At 32.1% G+C, this 17269-nt stretch overlaps 4 protein-coding genes across 19 annotated transcripts; 2 read left to right on the forward strand and 2 right to left on the reverse strand.

The window, feature by feature from the left end:
- Window positions 1–205: 205 nt before the first annotated feature.
- Window positions 206–6306, forward strand: LOC122635629. 12 transcript variants are annotated; one of them, XM_043826043.1, is made up of 8 exons: window positions 206–897; window positions 1038–1102; window positions 2100–2914; window positions 3338–3698; window positions 3773–4061; window positions 4777–5162; window positions 5376–5660; window positions 5730–6306. In XM_043826043.1, exons 3-8 carry the CDS (start codon window positions 2823–2825, stop codon window positions 5916–5918), a joined length of 1602 nt encoding a protein of 533 aa, XP_043681978.1. In that variant the 5' UTR covers window positions 206–897; window positions 1038–1102; window positions 2100–2822; the 3' UTR covers window positions 5919–6306. The 12 variants fall into 12 exon arrangements, with proteins under 12 accessions (XP_043681978.1, XP_043681988.1, XP_043681989.1 ...); XM_043826053.1 differs by lacking the exon at window positions 2100–2914 and having other exon boundaries at window positions 208–897; XM_043826054.1 differs by lacking the exon at window positions 2100–2914 and having other exon boundaries at window positions 208–897; window positions 1038–1092.
- Window positions 6307–6980: 674 nt separating this feature from the next.
- On the reverse strand, window positions 6981–17068 carry LOC122635630 (protein abrupt-like). 5 transcript variants are annotated; one of them, XM_043826058.1, is made up of 6 exons: window positions 11622–11949; window positions 11007–11196; window positions 10725–10907; window positions 10367–10616; window positions 7561–7875; window positions 6981–7405 (listed from the first exon to the last, which is right to left on the reverse strand). In XM_043826058.1, the coding sequence occupies exons 2-6, from the start codon at window positions 11193–11195 to the stop codon at window positions 7116–7118; spliced, it is 1227 nt and encodes a 408-aa protein (XP_043681993.1). In that variant the 5' UTR covers window position 11196; window positions 11622–11949; the 3' UTR covers window positions 6981–7115. The 5 variants fall into 5 exon arrangements, with proteins under 5 accessions (XP_043681993.1, XP_043681991.1, XP_043681994.1 ...); XM_043826056.1 differs by lacking the exons at window positions 6981–7405; window positions 7561–7875 and adding exons at window positions 8299–9921; window positions 11379–11531 and having other exon boundaries at window positions 11622–11951; XM_043826059.1 differs by lacking the exons at window positions 6981–7405; window positions 7561–7875; window positions 11622–11949 and adding exons at window positions 8299–9918; window positions 16550–17068.
- Window positions 12167–13051, forward strand: LOC122635636 (putative ankyrin repeat protein RBE_0319). Its single transcript, XM_043826070.1, has 3 exons — window positions 12167–12381; window positions 12446–12682; window positions 12807–13051. Exons 1-3 carry the CDS (start codon window positions 12285–12287, stop codon window positions 13040–13042), a joined length of 570 nt encoding a protein of 189 aa, XP_043682005.1. The 5' UTR covers window positions 12167–12284; the 3' UTR covers window positions 13043–13051.
- On the reverse strand, window positions 13313–16556 carry LOC122635632. The gene is made up of 5 exons (XM_043826062.1): window positions 16214–16556; window positions 15924–16098; window positions 15190–15284; window positions 14653–15108; window positions 13313–14574 (listed from the first exon to the last, which is right to left on the reverse strand). The coding sequence occupies exons 1-5, from the start codon at window positions 16217–16219 to the stop codon at window positions 14398–14400; spliced, it is 909 nt and encodes a 302-aa protein (XP_043681997.1). The 5' UTR covers window positions 16220–16556; the 3' UTR covers window positions 13313–14397.
- Window positions 17069–17269: the final 201 nt, after the last annotated feature.

A 17269-nucleotide genomic window follows, 5' to 3' on the forward strand; every position in this document is an offset into this window, starting at 1 on the left:
ACCCATTGCTTTTTTCATACATTTTTATTAGGAAGAATGTCAACTGGGAACACTGACGCGTTTAGCCATCACTTCGATCCTAAGCGTTACAAATTTTTTGCTGACTTCCATTAAAAAAAAAAATCGATTACTAAACAAAAAAAAAATATGTATATTTTTTTTTGTTTTTCTCGCTGCAAATATTAGTGCGAACAACAAAATAAGAGACCGGCGAAATTCGATTATATATAATCTTAAATATAGAAATAAAAATGATATATCTGCTAGATTAGATATTAAATTAAATTTATATCTCGTCGTGCGTGGGAATCCCTGTTTTACAGGGTTCCCGTAATTATGCAATCGTCTCTTCGCCGCCTTCCACGTAAATTCACTACTTATTACCAATGTCATAACGTAACACTTGCACTTTAGTTAATTATTCCAATGAATTAAAAATCGATCGAAGCTACGCAACGCAATTGAAAGAACAACAAAAAGTATCGTATTACGAAAGCGTTACGAAAGCCTGATTAAAAAAACAAAAAAGAAGAAAACAGGAAGAAAAAGAAAATAATATGCTTGGGAAGGAATGTAGTAAGGGGTTAAGAAATTAAAAAATAAAAAAATAAAGAAAAAAGAAGAAGGAAAGGAAAGAGAGAAGAGAGAAAAGAAATGCGTTTCAACATGAAAAAGGAACTAAGTAAGCATATCGGCAGGTATTAGTCTGGGAGTAATCACGTGACGATTCATATCGACAATCAAGTCGAGCCTGAATCATGAGAGATCTTTTTACGACGAACGAAGAACGAACGATATGTGAAGTTAGTAGGCGGACCAAGTTGCGATAGCTAGGTCTTTGCTAATCGTTCCTCGATAAAATTAGTCTTTGTCGGTTTAAACGGAAATTTCGCGACGGTACGTGTAAGAAGAGAGATAACGAGGCCCCCTCGGACACGCCGAGTGAATAAATCGTTTCCTCTCTCTCTTTCTCTCTCTATCTCTTCCTCTTTCTCTCTATCTCTATCTATCTCCCTTTCTCTTGCTTGTTTAAACAGCCTTAAACGGAAGAACGTTCGTGCTAGGAGGTCAAAGTTCAACTTCGTATAGACCGTGAGTGAACGTATGTACTTATGTATTCCTTTAAAACTATACTTTCTAATCGATAATTTAAATTGATCCTGTTATCACGAGATACGATCGATAGATACAAACACTTTCAAGACAATCACATCGTTAATCGATTCGATTATGAACGCGATAAACGATATAGAAATGACAATACCTCCAAGTGTCGGAATAAATAAGACGAACGACGTAGCGAGTACTAAAAAGATCTTCCGAATATAATATCGTATCTTTCCATTGACAAAAGGGTCAGAAAAAGAGGGCGGGAAGGAGGCTTGGGTAGAGAAAAAAAAAAGGAGGAGCAAGCAGAAGTGATACATCGTTGCTAACCCAGCCACTTACAACACGCTAGATTGTAGAATATACACATATATATATATATATATATATATATATATATATATATTGTGTATATCAGATATACAGCAAGAGAGGATATTGTTTGCTCTCGTTGACTCTGAGCGTAGCGAGAGGCTGCTGCTGCGAAATAAATACCGTGTCTGCCAAACGTGGAGGATCTAGTCGATCCGGCTTTGAGTCAGCGAGATTTATCACTCGGGATGGGGACACAGAGAGGAAAGGGGGCATGGGGGGAACGGGTCACAGAGTTTATCGCTAAGGCAGGCAATCGTGTCTCGAATGCAACGCAAGAGAAAACTATAGAAACTGTATAGATACGGAATGGACTTTGTTATTGTTATTGTTTTTGAGGTCTTCGTTGGAGGAACAACAAATGCTTGATTGTTATTGGTGCATACGATGTATTTTCCAACTGATTATATCCAAAAATAATCATTTTGGTGATTGGAAAAAAAAAGAAAAAAGAAACGATAGAAACTTTTCAGGATCGTACAGTATTTAAAAGTACTTCGAAAGTATCGTTCTTCTGTCTTCTTGCGTTTCTTACTCGGATCTTTGGTGTATCTCTTCTACTTCTTTCCTTTCTATTTTTTATTTTCTTTTTTCTTTTTTTTGTCTTCTTCCAATTTAAGAAGTTCGAGAGTTCGTTGATCCACGGTGAACTTGCAAATCAAGGGCCAACTGGCTAGTCTGATCCGGAATATTTTAAAGGTAGGAAAGCGAGAGAGAGAGAGAGAGAGAGCGAGAGATCGGGTTTCTAAACGGGAAGCAACGAGGGAGAGAATCGGTGGGTTAATGAAATTAGCATCGCTATGACGACAAGCAATGGTCGTGTATAATAAAAGTGACTACCGCTTTGCCAGTTCGACGACGATGACGATGACGACAAGATCGAGGACGCGTTTAACTTCGACGTGTCGGTATAAACGATATAAATGAATGTAAGAAACAAATAAACGAACGAACGGGCTAACGCGCTAATGCACTAACGAACGAACGAACGAAAAAATATAAAAAATAATAAAAAATGAACATCGATCGTGTTAAATGTTTACGCGAATATACGAACATATGTAAATCGATTGAGAAAAATCGCGTTTCTTGATGACAGAGACGGGTGTTAAAAAGAAGAAAAAAAAAAACTAAACAAAAACGGCTTTGCCAACATAGCCGAACGATTTTTCTTTAAGACTCCCGACTGTCCGACGTCGCCGCAGAAACCGTACAAGTGTTTTAAATCCGCTCATTGACCAAGCCAACTTCCCACGTATCCAGTTTGGCCGTTCTAACATTTTCGTCGCGAATCATCTTGCGTCGACTTCGAAACATTTAAAGCAGTATCATCATTACGTCAGATGACGTTTATATCAACATCTAAAATCACTTGGGATCTTCTTCTCTTCGTTTCGTGTAGTGTTGTTCCGATAAAATTCGTGAAAGAAACTAGGTACATGCATGCATAATAACTACGATTAAAAATGATTAACAACGTTAATAACCTTATTTTCGATCAAAAAAGAAGAGAAAAGAAAAAACTAACAACCGATAGGACGATAATAAAATCTCGCGGCGAAGTTTTCAATCGATAAAAACTTATAAAAAGGAAATAAAGAGAAAGAGAGAGGGGGGGGGGAGAGAAAGAAAAGAAAAGTAATAGCAACTGAAATCGAATGAAACCTATTCGAAGCGCATGAATCTCGCTGGCGCAAACGTTATATTAAAATACAATTTTAAAGGGACGTATATCGCGACGTACATGCGTGTTCGTGGCTAGAGAGTACATTAAAATACATTTAGAGCTAACACAGCGGTCAGGAAAGATAGTAATCAAGAAGAGAGTGACTAATCAATCTATGAATTGTGTTAACAGTGTGCGATCGGCACCGTTAATGATGTTCTATCTAAATGGAAGGGTCGCCAGTGGTGGAACTGCTAGGATCGATCGATCACTACCAAACGAGGAAGATGAATTTGGTTGGTTCGTTGGCGGCGTTGAATACGATGCTTCCACGGCTATGAACGAGAGTAAGGATTATCATTCCTCAGGCTCGTCAACTTCTATGTTATCGTGTATTGATTCTGACGAGGCCGACGCTTACACCTTCGCATCTGATTATTCGAAAAATCCTGAAGAGGATGAAACCTCTGAAAAAATAGAACTCTCCAATTTAACTCATCCTAAGGAATTGTGCATCGATTTTATCGAAAATGATGCTCGCATTAAAAAACTGGTTTGTCGAGACTCAATCGTTTTAATTTTAATCGTTAAAAAAATTACTCTAAAACCGTTTTCCTTTTCTCGTAGGGTATAACAACAACAGCAACAACAACAACAACAACAACAACAACAACAATAAACCCAATAAAGGATAATGATTTTCACGATGAATTAGCAGGCGGTGAACCGATAATTCAACAATCACGAGCCATGTGTTATACTCCAGAAAGATTGGTGAGATGCGAGGAATATCGGATTTTAATTCCGTCCCCTCGATTTCTCTCGATATCTCGGATCAATTCTGAAAATGAAAATACACGTAAAACAAAGCTATCCAAAAGACGATTGAATTATCTCATCGATTCTAAACAAATTGGTACTTATCCGTTCTTCGTTATCATTTACAAAGACTTCCTTCTCCGGTAGTCGAAAATCTAAAAAAAAAGAAAAAAAGAAAAAGAAATAAAAAAAGAAGGGCAAAAAAAGCTGGAGAGAAAGAGAAAGAGAGAAAAAAATTATTATTAAAAATATATAAGAAATTCTCATTAAAGAAATTAATTTTAAGTATGTAAAAAGATAGAAAATGTATAATTCGTTCTTTAGGACGAAGAGATTACAATGGCGTATAAACTAGGACACGCGATTCCTGAACGTGACTCTTGACCCCAATAAAACTTCAACCATTTTACCGATACTCGGTGTAGACTCTCTCTCTCTCTCTCTCCCTCTCTCCTTCTCTTTTTCTCTCTTTTTCTCTCTGACGCACGTTGAAATCTATTTTTATCTCTCACGAGTGACTCTTCGGAATAAAACGATACATCCTGACATTGGTTTTATGTCAGATTTAATCAACCATCTATATCATTTTTTTCTTTATACGAAAAAAATTTATATAAAAAAAAAGAAAAAAATATATATATATAAAGAAATATTAAAAAAAAAAAATATAGGGATTCAATCGTTCTCCAAGATACACAAATCTATTCCTTCCATAAATTATTTATATATAAATCTATCCTTTTATATAAACAATTGAGTTTGATATAAGATCTATTAACAACAAGTAACAATAACGAATATTAATATTCCAGGTGGTCCACGTTTAAGAGCTTTGCTCGAGTCATACGAGGATAATTCAGAGATTCAAGTAACTAAAACGAGTACGTCTAATGTCGACGTTAATACGACGGACATCCTTCAGGATGACGCCGTGCTCAAGAGGACACAATCGATCGAAGCTTCGAAAGGTTCAATAGCAGATACGGTCAATAGCAATAGATCGAGTTACGAAAGACTAAGTGTTACCTGGGACGATTTAAAGAAGCAAGCAACACGTCGATCATCAGTCGAAGATACTTCTGGCATTCAAAGCAACGATTGGAGTTCCGAAACACAAAGTGAGACACAAATGAATCCTCTTTATCTTTGCGACGAACTTCCTCTGACATCCGGTGGTTGTGGCAGTGACTTTGTCCAGGTATGTTCTATTTCTATCGAATACTCCTCTGGAAAAAAAGAAGAATGTAGAGAAAAGAGAAAAGAAGGCAAAAAAAGAAAAAAGAAATCATTTCGAGACCATCTCAAAAAATCTATATTAATATATTAAATAAATGTAAACGTGTGTGAAAATAATTATGATTTTCTTCATTTTTTTTTTTTCTTTTTTTGTTACTTTTTTATCTCTTTCCAGGCACGATCTACAGCCATAAACGAAGTTGTATCGATCCTACAGGAACTCGAAAGTAATCCAGAAAGAGCTCGGATCCTTTTGGACGACGATCGTTTCTGTGATAAAACCTCTTCTCACGATCATTTAACAAGATTAGCTCTTACCATCGAGACCGATGGAAACGTACCACCTGTCCTTGGAGAACCAGAGAAATCTGTCCATTATCTTCGAAAACGTGTCGAGAGTCTTCAGCATGCGAGTAAGGATATCTTTAAGGATATTTGCGAACTTAGGAAGGACTTCGAGGTATGATAATCTATCTACTTGTCGTCATTATCCCTTTTTCTCTCTTAATAATGATTCTTGACTTTTTAGTACGAAGAAGAAAAGTTGCTTGATTTATCGTCGAACGCATCGAAATTGAGACAAGATATACACGAGGTCAAATGCATCGACGATCTATTAAGGCTTTTACGTGGTGAACTTGAAAGGATATCGAACAGGAACTGGCCATTTGTACTCGGTCATACTGAACAACATGAGGAAATGAATTTAGTCGTTTGAATTTCCTTTGAAAATTCCTCGATTAATTTCGAGGATACGAAGAGAAAACTTTTCGAAAGGAATCACTGCCATAGAATCGTTTATAATATTTCTTTTTTTTTTCAGAAAAAGAAAAAAAATTAAAAAAAAAAAAGGGATCCACAAATGTATCTAGCCTTAGATATAATTTGTTAGTTCATTCATTCATTCATTCGATGTTATCTTTTTTAAAAAGAATTTTTATACAGATCATCATAAAATTGATATACTGAATAATATACAATCTGGTCAAAATGAAATTCGATTTTTATCGATATATATATCTATATATCGTTTTTCGAAGCATTCTATTTTACTTGACTTCTTGTCTATGTATGTTTATATAATAAAATGGTAACATTACGATCCAGGTTGTGTTTTACATTCTGATACCTTGCTTTTTTTTTATCACTTTGTACAATATTTATGTACAACGTGTATAAAAGAAATAATATAGTCGTAGATTCCAACTATCAGGCTCGTTATACATATATATATATATATATATATATATATATATATTATATTATATATTATATAATATATATAATATATGTATAATGTATGTGTGTGTGTATGTGTATATACATATATATATATATAGATATATATATATATAAATATATAATATATCAAATATAATTGTTTATATATATATAATGAATAAAATCATAAATCTAACTTGCCTATCGTACGACGAATCTGCACAGAGTAAATAGTTATATCCTATTTCCCATTAAAAAGAAAACCAAAGAAAAAGATAAAAAAAAAAAAAAGAAAAATAGACTTTGCCTCTTCTACGAGATACACAATTACGAGAGAAGCATAATTAATTACTTAATTAATTAATTAATCCGTAGACCTTGTTACAAAAAAAAGAAAATATCAACTAAATTTGCAAATATTACGATAAATATAAAAAAAGCACTTTTCCCACCTAGTTTTGCAAAAGATAGAGAAATATAAAGAGAGAGAGAGAGAGAGAGAAAAAGGAAAAAAATTATTAATTGCGTCAATAGAAATTAAACAAAAAAAAAGAAAAAAAAAGAAAAAAAAGAAAGAAAAAGAAAAGAAATTATATCAAATAAAGTCAAATCGATAATAAAATAATGATCCAAGAAAGTAATAAAATTATAGACACGTTAAAACGCAAGTGTCCCTTAACGCTAAACCTAAAAATTAGGTAACGTCGGTACGTTGCAAATGTCTAGCATGTTGTCTCGAAGGATCATGATATGCTCGTAACATTTCACCATGTCGGAAAACATCATGAGGAGACGAAAGAGAGGGCAGTGAAGGCAAAGACGGTAGTAAACAGCCCAGCATACTGGCACTAGTATCTGACGTATAAATCCCATTGTTGGCTGGTCCCATGGAAACACCGCAGGAAGTAGCCGAAACCGTAGATAAGGAATGTGCATTCTGTTCAGCCGATCCTAATACACTTGAACCCGGTCCCATGAGATTGCCTAGATTTGTTTGAAAAAAAGAAAACAAAAAAATATTTGTCGTATCTTCTTCCTTTTCCTTAAATTTTGTCTTACTTTCGAATCGATCGTCAAGACGATGATGAGCTCGTCGTAATAATCTGTCACCGGGATAATACATTATATACTCGACGTACCAGAGCTCACCGTAGAAGGTACAGATAAAGGTGTCATCGTAGGGAAGTCCGAGTGTTCATTAGCTCTTGGATGATGAGAGTCCGTTCTTGGTGCGTGTGGTGTACGAATGCATGGCAAGGAAGGTCTAAAATAATTTCCACCTCTGTCGTTCCTTCGATGTCTCACATGTAGGCCAGCTTTGCTACCATTCCCAAGTCCAAAGTGAAGAAGTTCCAAGTGTCTTCTCAAGTTCCTCGATTGACGTAACATCGCACCACATAGTGGACAAGATATCGGTTGATCCGACATGTTCCGTGTTTTGGATTGTCCATCTCCTAAAATTAATTTCATGAGGAGTGTATCTTACATAGAAACATCGACATACGAATGATATTACCTATTTCATATACATAGGTGTATACATATCCAACGATATATATACATATATAGAAAGAGAGATATAAGAATGAAGCAGTGCCACACACACACACACACAATTTTTTTGCTGTTATTAAAATATTTTGTATTATGTAAATTCATTTATATATATATATATATATATATATATATATATATATATATGGCCTTTGACTAAATTCTAAAATAAATGTCATCGGTACAACTTAATAATACCAAAACGAATTGCCAGGATGCATTGTGCATTAATACATTTGCCCAACACAGTATTATTAATTACAAAATACATAACGTAACAGGTTCTCCTTTCGTAATATCTATATTGTTATTAAAAAATGATATCACATATATGTTCTTTATTTACAAACGCAGGAAAAATTAACTATACGATGTGTTACCGCTTATAATAATTTATAGAGTATATGTATATGAAAATCTCTATCTATATTAGGACCCTTCAATAGTCTCTGCATACAATTCCTGTAATTATAAAACGCTAAGGAATGTGCAAATTTTCTCAATGATGTTAAACATCTTACTTTATGATATGACTATTGATGGATCAAGATTCTTATTATACGATTGAATTCTTCTCTCTTCTGTATGATTTTAACATTAAAATATTTATTTATAAAACGAAAGTATTTTGATAAATGAATTATGATACGAAACGAATATGAGAAAATAATTGAATAACTTTATACAAAAAGGAAATATACATATATGTATGTGTATATAGATATATATAAATATATATATATATATATATACATATATATATATATATGCGAGTTTTGTGAAAATGATTTAGTATCATTAAGATGTTAAAAATTCGGAGCACATTTTACTATACATACCCCATCCCTTGCACTATGACTACGATTTTTATCGACTGCTACTCCCATTAACCCTAGGATACTGCTCTTACTTACTATCGTGGAAGATTCTATATGAGATGAAATGAATTATAAATATCTCAGGCCGCGCATAACATAATTTATGGTTATCCGAAGGAACATATAACTGAAAAGAAGAAATTAATACGAGAAATATATAAACATAACATAAACGTTATAATAATCTCTTGTCGTTGGATGATTGAAATGAAATCGCAATATATAATTAATTATATTATTATAAACTTGTATAAAATATAAAACTTATATTGAATAAGTACGTAAACGAGCTGCTAAATAAATGAGAAAATCAAGACTTCGTCGGCTTATTAGGTGGGAAAAATTAATCGAAACGCGTGATGTTCTTTTAAATGAAGCAGTTGAACTGATTCGAGCAATAACACCACTAGTGCTAAATCCTGTCTTTCAACTTTATCCGATATTTTCATCTGGCTATAGTCGGCGATGGTACGTTGCTGCGGGGAGATACAACGTTTGATTCGCGCGAGACGGGCGAAGGAAGTGGACTGGGTTTACAAATTATTCGTTCACTATTTCCACTGTCAGTTCCATGATTGGCTGATTGCTCACTGTATTCCGTTACCTCGACTTCTGGTTTAACTTCGATCATCAGTGGATCGGTCAATGGACTTTGTAATGGATGATTACTAAATCGACACTTGCAAGACGATAAAAGATGCCTGCGCAAATTTCTTGCTTGACGTAACGTAGCACCACAAAGTGGACAAATGCCTGGACAATCTGAAGCACCACGAACTTTTAAACTTCCTGACAGAGTACACGTAGGTGTCCCAGCTGCCGATCCCTGCGTGAGTGGGAGCGGTACTCCTGATGGGTAGCCCATGTTCATTGAACCAGGAAACTGAGGTATATGCAGTGGTGAATATGGTTGTATCGGCGTCAGTGTCTGTAAGTGTTGTTCACTATCTGACGTATGTTCCTGATGGGCTCCTGCTTGAGAATTTTCTGTAGTTACTGGTTTTGCCTCTTTGGAAGGAGGTGAATGGCTACCCTGATGATTCGTATATCCCAACTGATCGCTTGCTGCTAACAGACACAAACACAATGTTACCATGCAGGGCTGAACTGACCTTCGTATCTGAAATTTCTGTCTTAGATATTATAACATATGGCATTACCAATTAAAATTGCAGTTCAACCCAACCGATGGTTGTGCTTGTGTCCGTATTAATAAAAAGGATAACCTAAAGAGATTTCATACATCTCACAGATAATGCTAGATAAATTAATATATCGGACACAAAACACAAATTAATTGTTTTGCTGTTGCTATTGGAATATCTTCACTCGCATAATAAAAACGCGTATTGGCTAGGAAATTTTAATGTATTTAATATGAGAATGTCTTGACTTCTCTCTTTTTAACTTAATTTTCCGTATAACTAACTGTACAATTTTTTATGATATCATATTTCAATTATTTAGTGCAACAAATAAAGCGATTGTACAGGCACAAGAAATTTTATCTCACCTGTGTCATCTCCATGATGAGCATCAATATCCTTTGGATCATAATCTGTTGTTCCATGATCATCTGTATGTGTATTTAAATGCCTGTTTTCACTGTCATTAGTCATGTTTCCACGTGCCCACTTTCCTGAAGACGAAGATGACTTTCTTCTCTTTTTCCTCCTCTTTAAAGGAAAGTAAGAACTAAGAGTTTCTCGAGATAAACCTTCATTTGCTGCAGGTATTGCAGATACAGGTACTTCTTCGCCGCTCTAATACATATAATTAATTCCTTTTTTAACTCTAGTTTTATGAGATACAAAGTATTTAACATGTATCTATACAAGTACTTAAAACTACATGAATATGTAAGCACCTACTTCTGTTAATATTGTTGGTGGGGTTAAACCATGAATACACAAACAATGAGCAGCTTGAAGAAGAGATGGTAGTTGAGATGGTTCGACGCTGACTTCACCCCGATATACAAACTCCAATAATGATTCTAAATCATCTGCTCCAATACCTGCTAGCATAACTACTGGATGTTGACAAGGTGTACTCTGTATCGAAAACAATTCCCATGTTACAAATATAAAACTGAAACGCTTGATTACATCCTAATATCGAATGTTATAATTTATAAAAAATATCGATGTAACCTTCAGTAAATCCAGCAAAAAGGGACTTGCCGCCGAGAGCACGATCTTGTGTGCAGGAAAGCTACGCCCTCCTGCTGCTAATGTTACATCCACTAAATCTCCATGTCCTCTAAGTAACTGTACGGCAGAAGCCAAAGACGAGCTAAATTCTCCCCACGAGAGACTATACAACTGACTGCTGCTCCCCATTCTGTGATTCAAAATAAGAACATGTGAGCATGGCACATTATGATATTAACTCTTAAATACACTTAGGAGATTCTTTTATGTTAGTAAGTAGTCCACTATCTCCATATTGTTGTAAAATAGGGTTTATTAAGCTTATAACACTATACTTTCAAGATGATTATGCAAAGAGTCATGTAAATTTACATTTTGTGACAGAGAAGAATGAACAACTTTGATAAATATCCGGAAAAATCATTCGCTAACGGTAGCGATGCTTGCCCGTTTCCCCCTTCCACATTTGCTTAATTAGTGCCCCCACCCCAACAAATTTGACCTCAGCGTCGTCTTTAAGCTAACCTAACAAATATCACAAGTTTTAACGAAAAACACCATGGAACTAACTAAAAACTTCTTTTTACAAATACATTGTCGTCGTGGAACACTTACTGCTATGAATGTATGAAAATAGGTTGGTGAAAGTATAAAAACAGGGTCAACCGAGCGTGAGTTACAATAGATTAAAGTGATCACTAGTCCGACTTATTTCAAACACATCGACTCGAATCATGCACTCTACCGATATTAAAAACTTATGGTACAATATTACGCATTGTGAATGCATAGGAGTTTTAATTAAATAGATAAGCGTCTATGAGATTCCTCAAGTGAAATTCAAACGCTGGCAGAAATCATTTCGAACGTCACACTGCGTGATACTGTGCTGCCACCACCTAGCCGGCATGTTCTTTACAAAGTTTTACGGATGTGACGTATGAGTCGAGGAAGCGCCAAAATTCAAATGCTACAATAATTCGAATGATAATAAAATGATATATGAATTGTTACATTTTTTTATAAACTAAATAAAACTATATCTATAAACTAATAAAAATTATATAAATCTCTATTTATTGATAGATAAAATTAAAATAATATAAATATCTATGAAAAAACATTTTTTTAATTATGACATATGTATATTCATTATAAGGTCATAAAAGAAAATATTTACAAGCTCGATATCATATATCTTTTGTTAGAGATTAAACGTTATAATTACTATTATCTTCGATATTTATACCATAAGGATTAATTAAAAGAGTTAAAATAATGGACACTCAGAAAAATATCATTGGAAACGATAGAGAAGCAGATGATTCAAAAAAAGCGATAGAATCAACAGTTATAAAGTTGTTACGTACACAAGGTAAAGTTAATGTATTTTTTTACATTTCTTTATGGTCAATAAAACATTAAAATATATATTTCAGAATATACTTTGAATGCTGTTAATAATTATGGTGAAAATTTATTACACATTAGTGCAGCATATGGGTGTTCTGATATCATTAAAGAAATTTTACAGAAAAAAGAACATCATCAAGTTATTAATAGAAAAAATAAATTTGGTTGGACACCTTTGATGCAAGCTATTCGAAATAGAAATATTGATACTGTTAAATTACTTTTACAACAAAAATCAAATGTAAATGATACAACTTATCTTGGTGAGTCACTACTAGCTTCTTTTCTTAGAATATAAAAATTAATAATTTATTACAAATGATGTTACAAAGATAGTATAAATTAAGTATGATATCTGTAAATACAAATTTCTTATATATTTAACAGGAATGTCAGTAGTTGGTATAGCTTGTGCAATAAGTAAAGAAATGTTGCAAATGATATATGAAATTTGTCCGTCTACATTAATAAATGCAGTGAATGATGACATTAGTCCACTATGTATAGCTGCATTGAAAAATGATAAAGATTTGTTTTTTTCTTTGATTGATATGGGTCTAGATGTTTCTAAAGCCAGTAAGATATATTTATTTTTTTTATACAATCTATATTTTATATACTAATTAACAAAATACAAAAAGATATTCAAACTATCTTATAGATGAATATACACACATTATGATGAAACAGTCGACAGTACCAGAAATAGCAAAGTTGGCAAGATGCTATGGTGAAATCGAGGATTATTGGAATGATGAATCAAATGACATTCCAATAAAAAATGATGGTTCTATAAGTGAATATAAAAATAAATCCCAATATATTGTACAAATGCTAAAGGATTTTAATAATAAAGACGATATTTTAAACAACAACGACGACAACAAAAATAATAATAATAATAATAATAATATCCCTTTAATAAATATTGGTACATATCATACTGATACAAGTAATCAATCTAATTTAATGAAAACTCTGGAGAGTAATTACAAAGAAAAACATTTAGAATGTCTTAGTATTAACTTGTTATCTGCAGCTACATCAGAACCAAGTCTAATATCACCTACTTTCATAGACATTTCTAACACAGAATTTCCTACTTCTCCAAATATATATTTTGTGAAAAATTGTACAAATTTAGCCACCATTAAAGAAAATGATGAAAAAAATCCATTTATGACAGAAACTGAAGCAGAATATAATAAATTGCTAGAATTCTCTACATCTACAAAAGATTCAAAACATTCACCTACTGTAATGCTTAAAAGGTACAATAAATCAATTATATTTAAAATAGTAATATTTTTTTCAAGGATGATAATAAATAATAATTCCTTCAAAGATTACAGTCTATACGACCAGCAGACTTAGACCTCACATCTGTTCAAAATGATCATAATACTACCCTTGAATTTATACCGGAATTTAGTCCTACACGGTCACCAAATGTCCCTGAATATATTAATGATGAAAATGTATCTGGTGACAAAACACCTACACCTCCACGTTACAGAACTCCACCAAGAGGAATGGTTCTAAATTCACAACAAACTAAAATGATTGTTTTTTTAAAACGCTATGGTTTATGTCATCACATGTCTACATTCCTTAAAGAAGAAGTAAGTAATTTATAACTGTTGAAAATACTTAAGTGATAATAAAAATATTCTTTTTTATATAGATAGACATGGATCTTATTCTAATGCTTTCTGACAATGATTTACAAGAAATTGGAATAAAAGAAGAAGCTGAAAGGATATCTATATTAACAGCTATAAAAACATATCAAAGTATTGAAATGTAATATCATAGAAATATTTCGTAACACATTTGTTTTTATGATATTTTATATAAAATTAATTATCTATTATTTTTTATAAATCTAAAGTAAACAAAAGCTATCATTTATATATAAGACTTTTAACATGTATGAAATTGTATGCACTTAAAATGTGTTTGTTAATTTTTTGCTATTCTAGTTGCAAGTTTTTCTCTTTTTTATATGTTTTATTACTTTTAATATTAACTGAGCTTTCTTTTCTTTTAATTTATGCGGAATTGAATGTTTCTGTAGCCAATCACTTAAAACAGAACATTTTACTTGATCTAATTGGTTAAGCTTTGCCAACATTTCTATATCTACATCTTGATTCTGTAAATAAGGTTATTATACTTATTTGTTGATATTATTAATAAAAATAAAACATACGATTTGTATATATATACTCGCCATTTTTTTATCATTCCTTATATTCAAAAATTTTTGTTTTACTCTTGAATTGATATGTGTATTTAGTTGCATTGAATGCATTGATTCTATATTAGTCTCAAAAGATTGAAATGTTTTCTTTGTATCCTGTACACAATTTAAAGATGTTGCAAGTGTTCCATCATAATTTAATAAATTACTGTTTATTTTATCTATTCTAAGATCATTAAGAACAGTTTTTCTATTATTAACTGCAATTGGTATACTTGTAGTATGAATTTTTTCAATTTCAGATAAATGTGTAGTTGGTTTTAAATTTTGACTCGTTGATTTATTAGTATCCGTTAATAACCAATGTTCGTATTTTGATAAAAACTCTGATTTTGGTATTTTTTCAATATTTTTCACATCTGAAAGAAATGTGCTCGACTTTTTATCTCCTGGTGACGACAGCTTATTCTGAAGACTTGATGTATACTATAAAAATTAGTCAAATTCTATATACTCTACTACATAAATAAATTAACTGTAATATTGAATAAATTAATTATTACATACTTCATTTAACGAAAAAAATTGTATATTTTGTTTTTGATGCGACAATATTTGTAATCTTTTGCCACATATTTCAGGTATTGTTTTACGCATATCATCTATAAATTGAGAAATTATGTATTCGCTATCATTGCAAGGAAACAATTGTATTGGTTTAAGTGCTACACATGTGCTTGGATATATAAAATGATTAACACCAGGAGATGAAAATTTAATATTGTAATATATGATTCCTTCAGGAGTTTTGGGTAACCGATAACCATACTAAAAGTAATAATATCAGCTATATAAAAAATTTAATAAATCTAAATCAAATCTAAGAATAAACTATACCATATTTTTCCAATGTCTACGTAATTGTTCGTAATCTCTGAATGGACAACTTGACGGAATCTTTTTAGCTACCGATATGACTTTTCCCATACTCATACTAAAAGAATAATGTTTTTTTATTGTAATAAAAAACTTATTATATGAATCTCAAAAAATCCAAGAATACCTTGGCAATACATATACTGATTGACAAAACTCCATTAAATTGATAAAACCATTATTATCTATTAGAAAATCTAATATTGACGAACGTAACAAATAAAAATCTTCTAATTGTATAAATGGTATTTTGAGTTTTCTCGGTTGAAATCTAAATGACACGTTTCCATCTGTAAATCGTTTCTTATATAGGATCTAATATATAAAAACATACATAAAAATCATTCGATAATATATTGTAATACCATTTATAGAAATCTGCAGTTTTAATGCATTCATTTCTTGCATAGATGTATAAAAATGTTTGCCTTGAATATAATATTGTCCAACTTTATTCCATTTTGGAGATAATTTGCATTCTATCGTATAATTAAGACAAACTATATAACCTTCCACCGTTACTGGTTGTGGAGTCTTAAACTTTAAAATAAGAAAAAAATAAAAATAAAAAATAAAAAAAAAGAAAAGAAAATGTTCTCCATTATTTAACTAAATCAAACTAATCCCTAATTAATTTCGTATATGAAACACTTGCCAACATGTTTAAAGTTCGTAAAGTTTTCTGCAATTTACCAGTTTCTAAAAACTCATTAGAAACAATAATAGATATCGAATTATCTGTGCCTAGTATAGGAGATGCGATAATTTCCGGAAGAATATGAATAATCAATCTAAAAACGAATTCACGTTAGTCGGAAATATTTGAATTAAAGAAAAAAAATGTCTTAAATAACACTTCAATTATCGATGTTTTATTGAAACTACGTCGTAAATCTTGAGATTCTCAAATAACAACTTTGAGAATTAAAACGCACTTCTATCAGCTTTCCATTAATAATAACGTTAATAATGACAAATATATTAACCTTACCGACATTTTAACGTTTGCCAATGATAATTCGATTTTGCTAACGAATTTTGAACTTCGATGAAATCAATTTCACAATTAACGCAACGCAGCTCTTCTTTCCGTGGGATCGTGACGTATGCGATAGTTTCTTTATTTTTATTATCCATTTCTAATTAATCCCTAATGTTGATAAACAAATTCGATGAGAAATAAAATACGTTCTAATAGAGAATAAAATAACGAAACTCTGGAGATGCGACGAAGGACGAACGATCGAAACGAATTTGGAAAATTATTATTATTATTAATCAATCATTTGAAAAGTACTACGTGAAACATACTAGTAATTGAAACATACATTTTTCTTTTTCAATAACAAAATAATATTCTATAAGCCAAAATAAGCAGCCATCAGCTCGACAGTACTTGCGTTGTTTTTACGCTAAAATTACAGAATATATGTTACATCGCAAGTAATATCGATTGTCCGGGTCCCACCGCGTGGAGGTTGCTGCTACGGAGACCCAACTTGTATAATTTATATAAGAAATAAAGTATCTTGTATTGTACGTACCTTAATAAAAATTTCTCCGATCTTCAGAAATTTTCAAGCAACATTCTGCTTCTGCTACGCATTTAATTATACCTTCGTTTCTAACTTCATTCAAAGGAATATTTTTTTATTTATATTTCCAAATAATACAACAATACATCGCGGAATATCGTGAAATAACCTCAATG

The sequence above is a fragment of the Vespula pensylvanica genome, chromosome 18, assembly GCF_014466175.1.
Source record: "Vespula pensylvanica isolate Volc-1 chromosome 18, ASM1446617v1, whole genome shotgun sequence".
Taxonomy (NCBI): Eukaryota; Metazoa; Arthropoda; class Insecta; order Hymenoptera; family Vespidae; genus Vespula; species Vespula pensylvanica.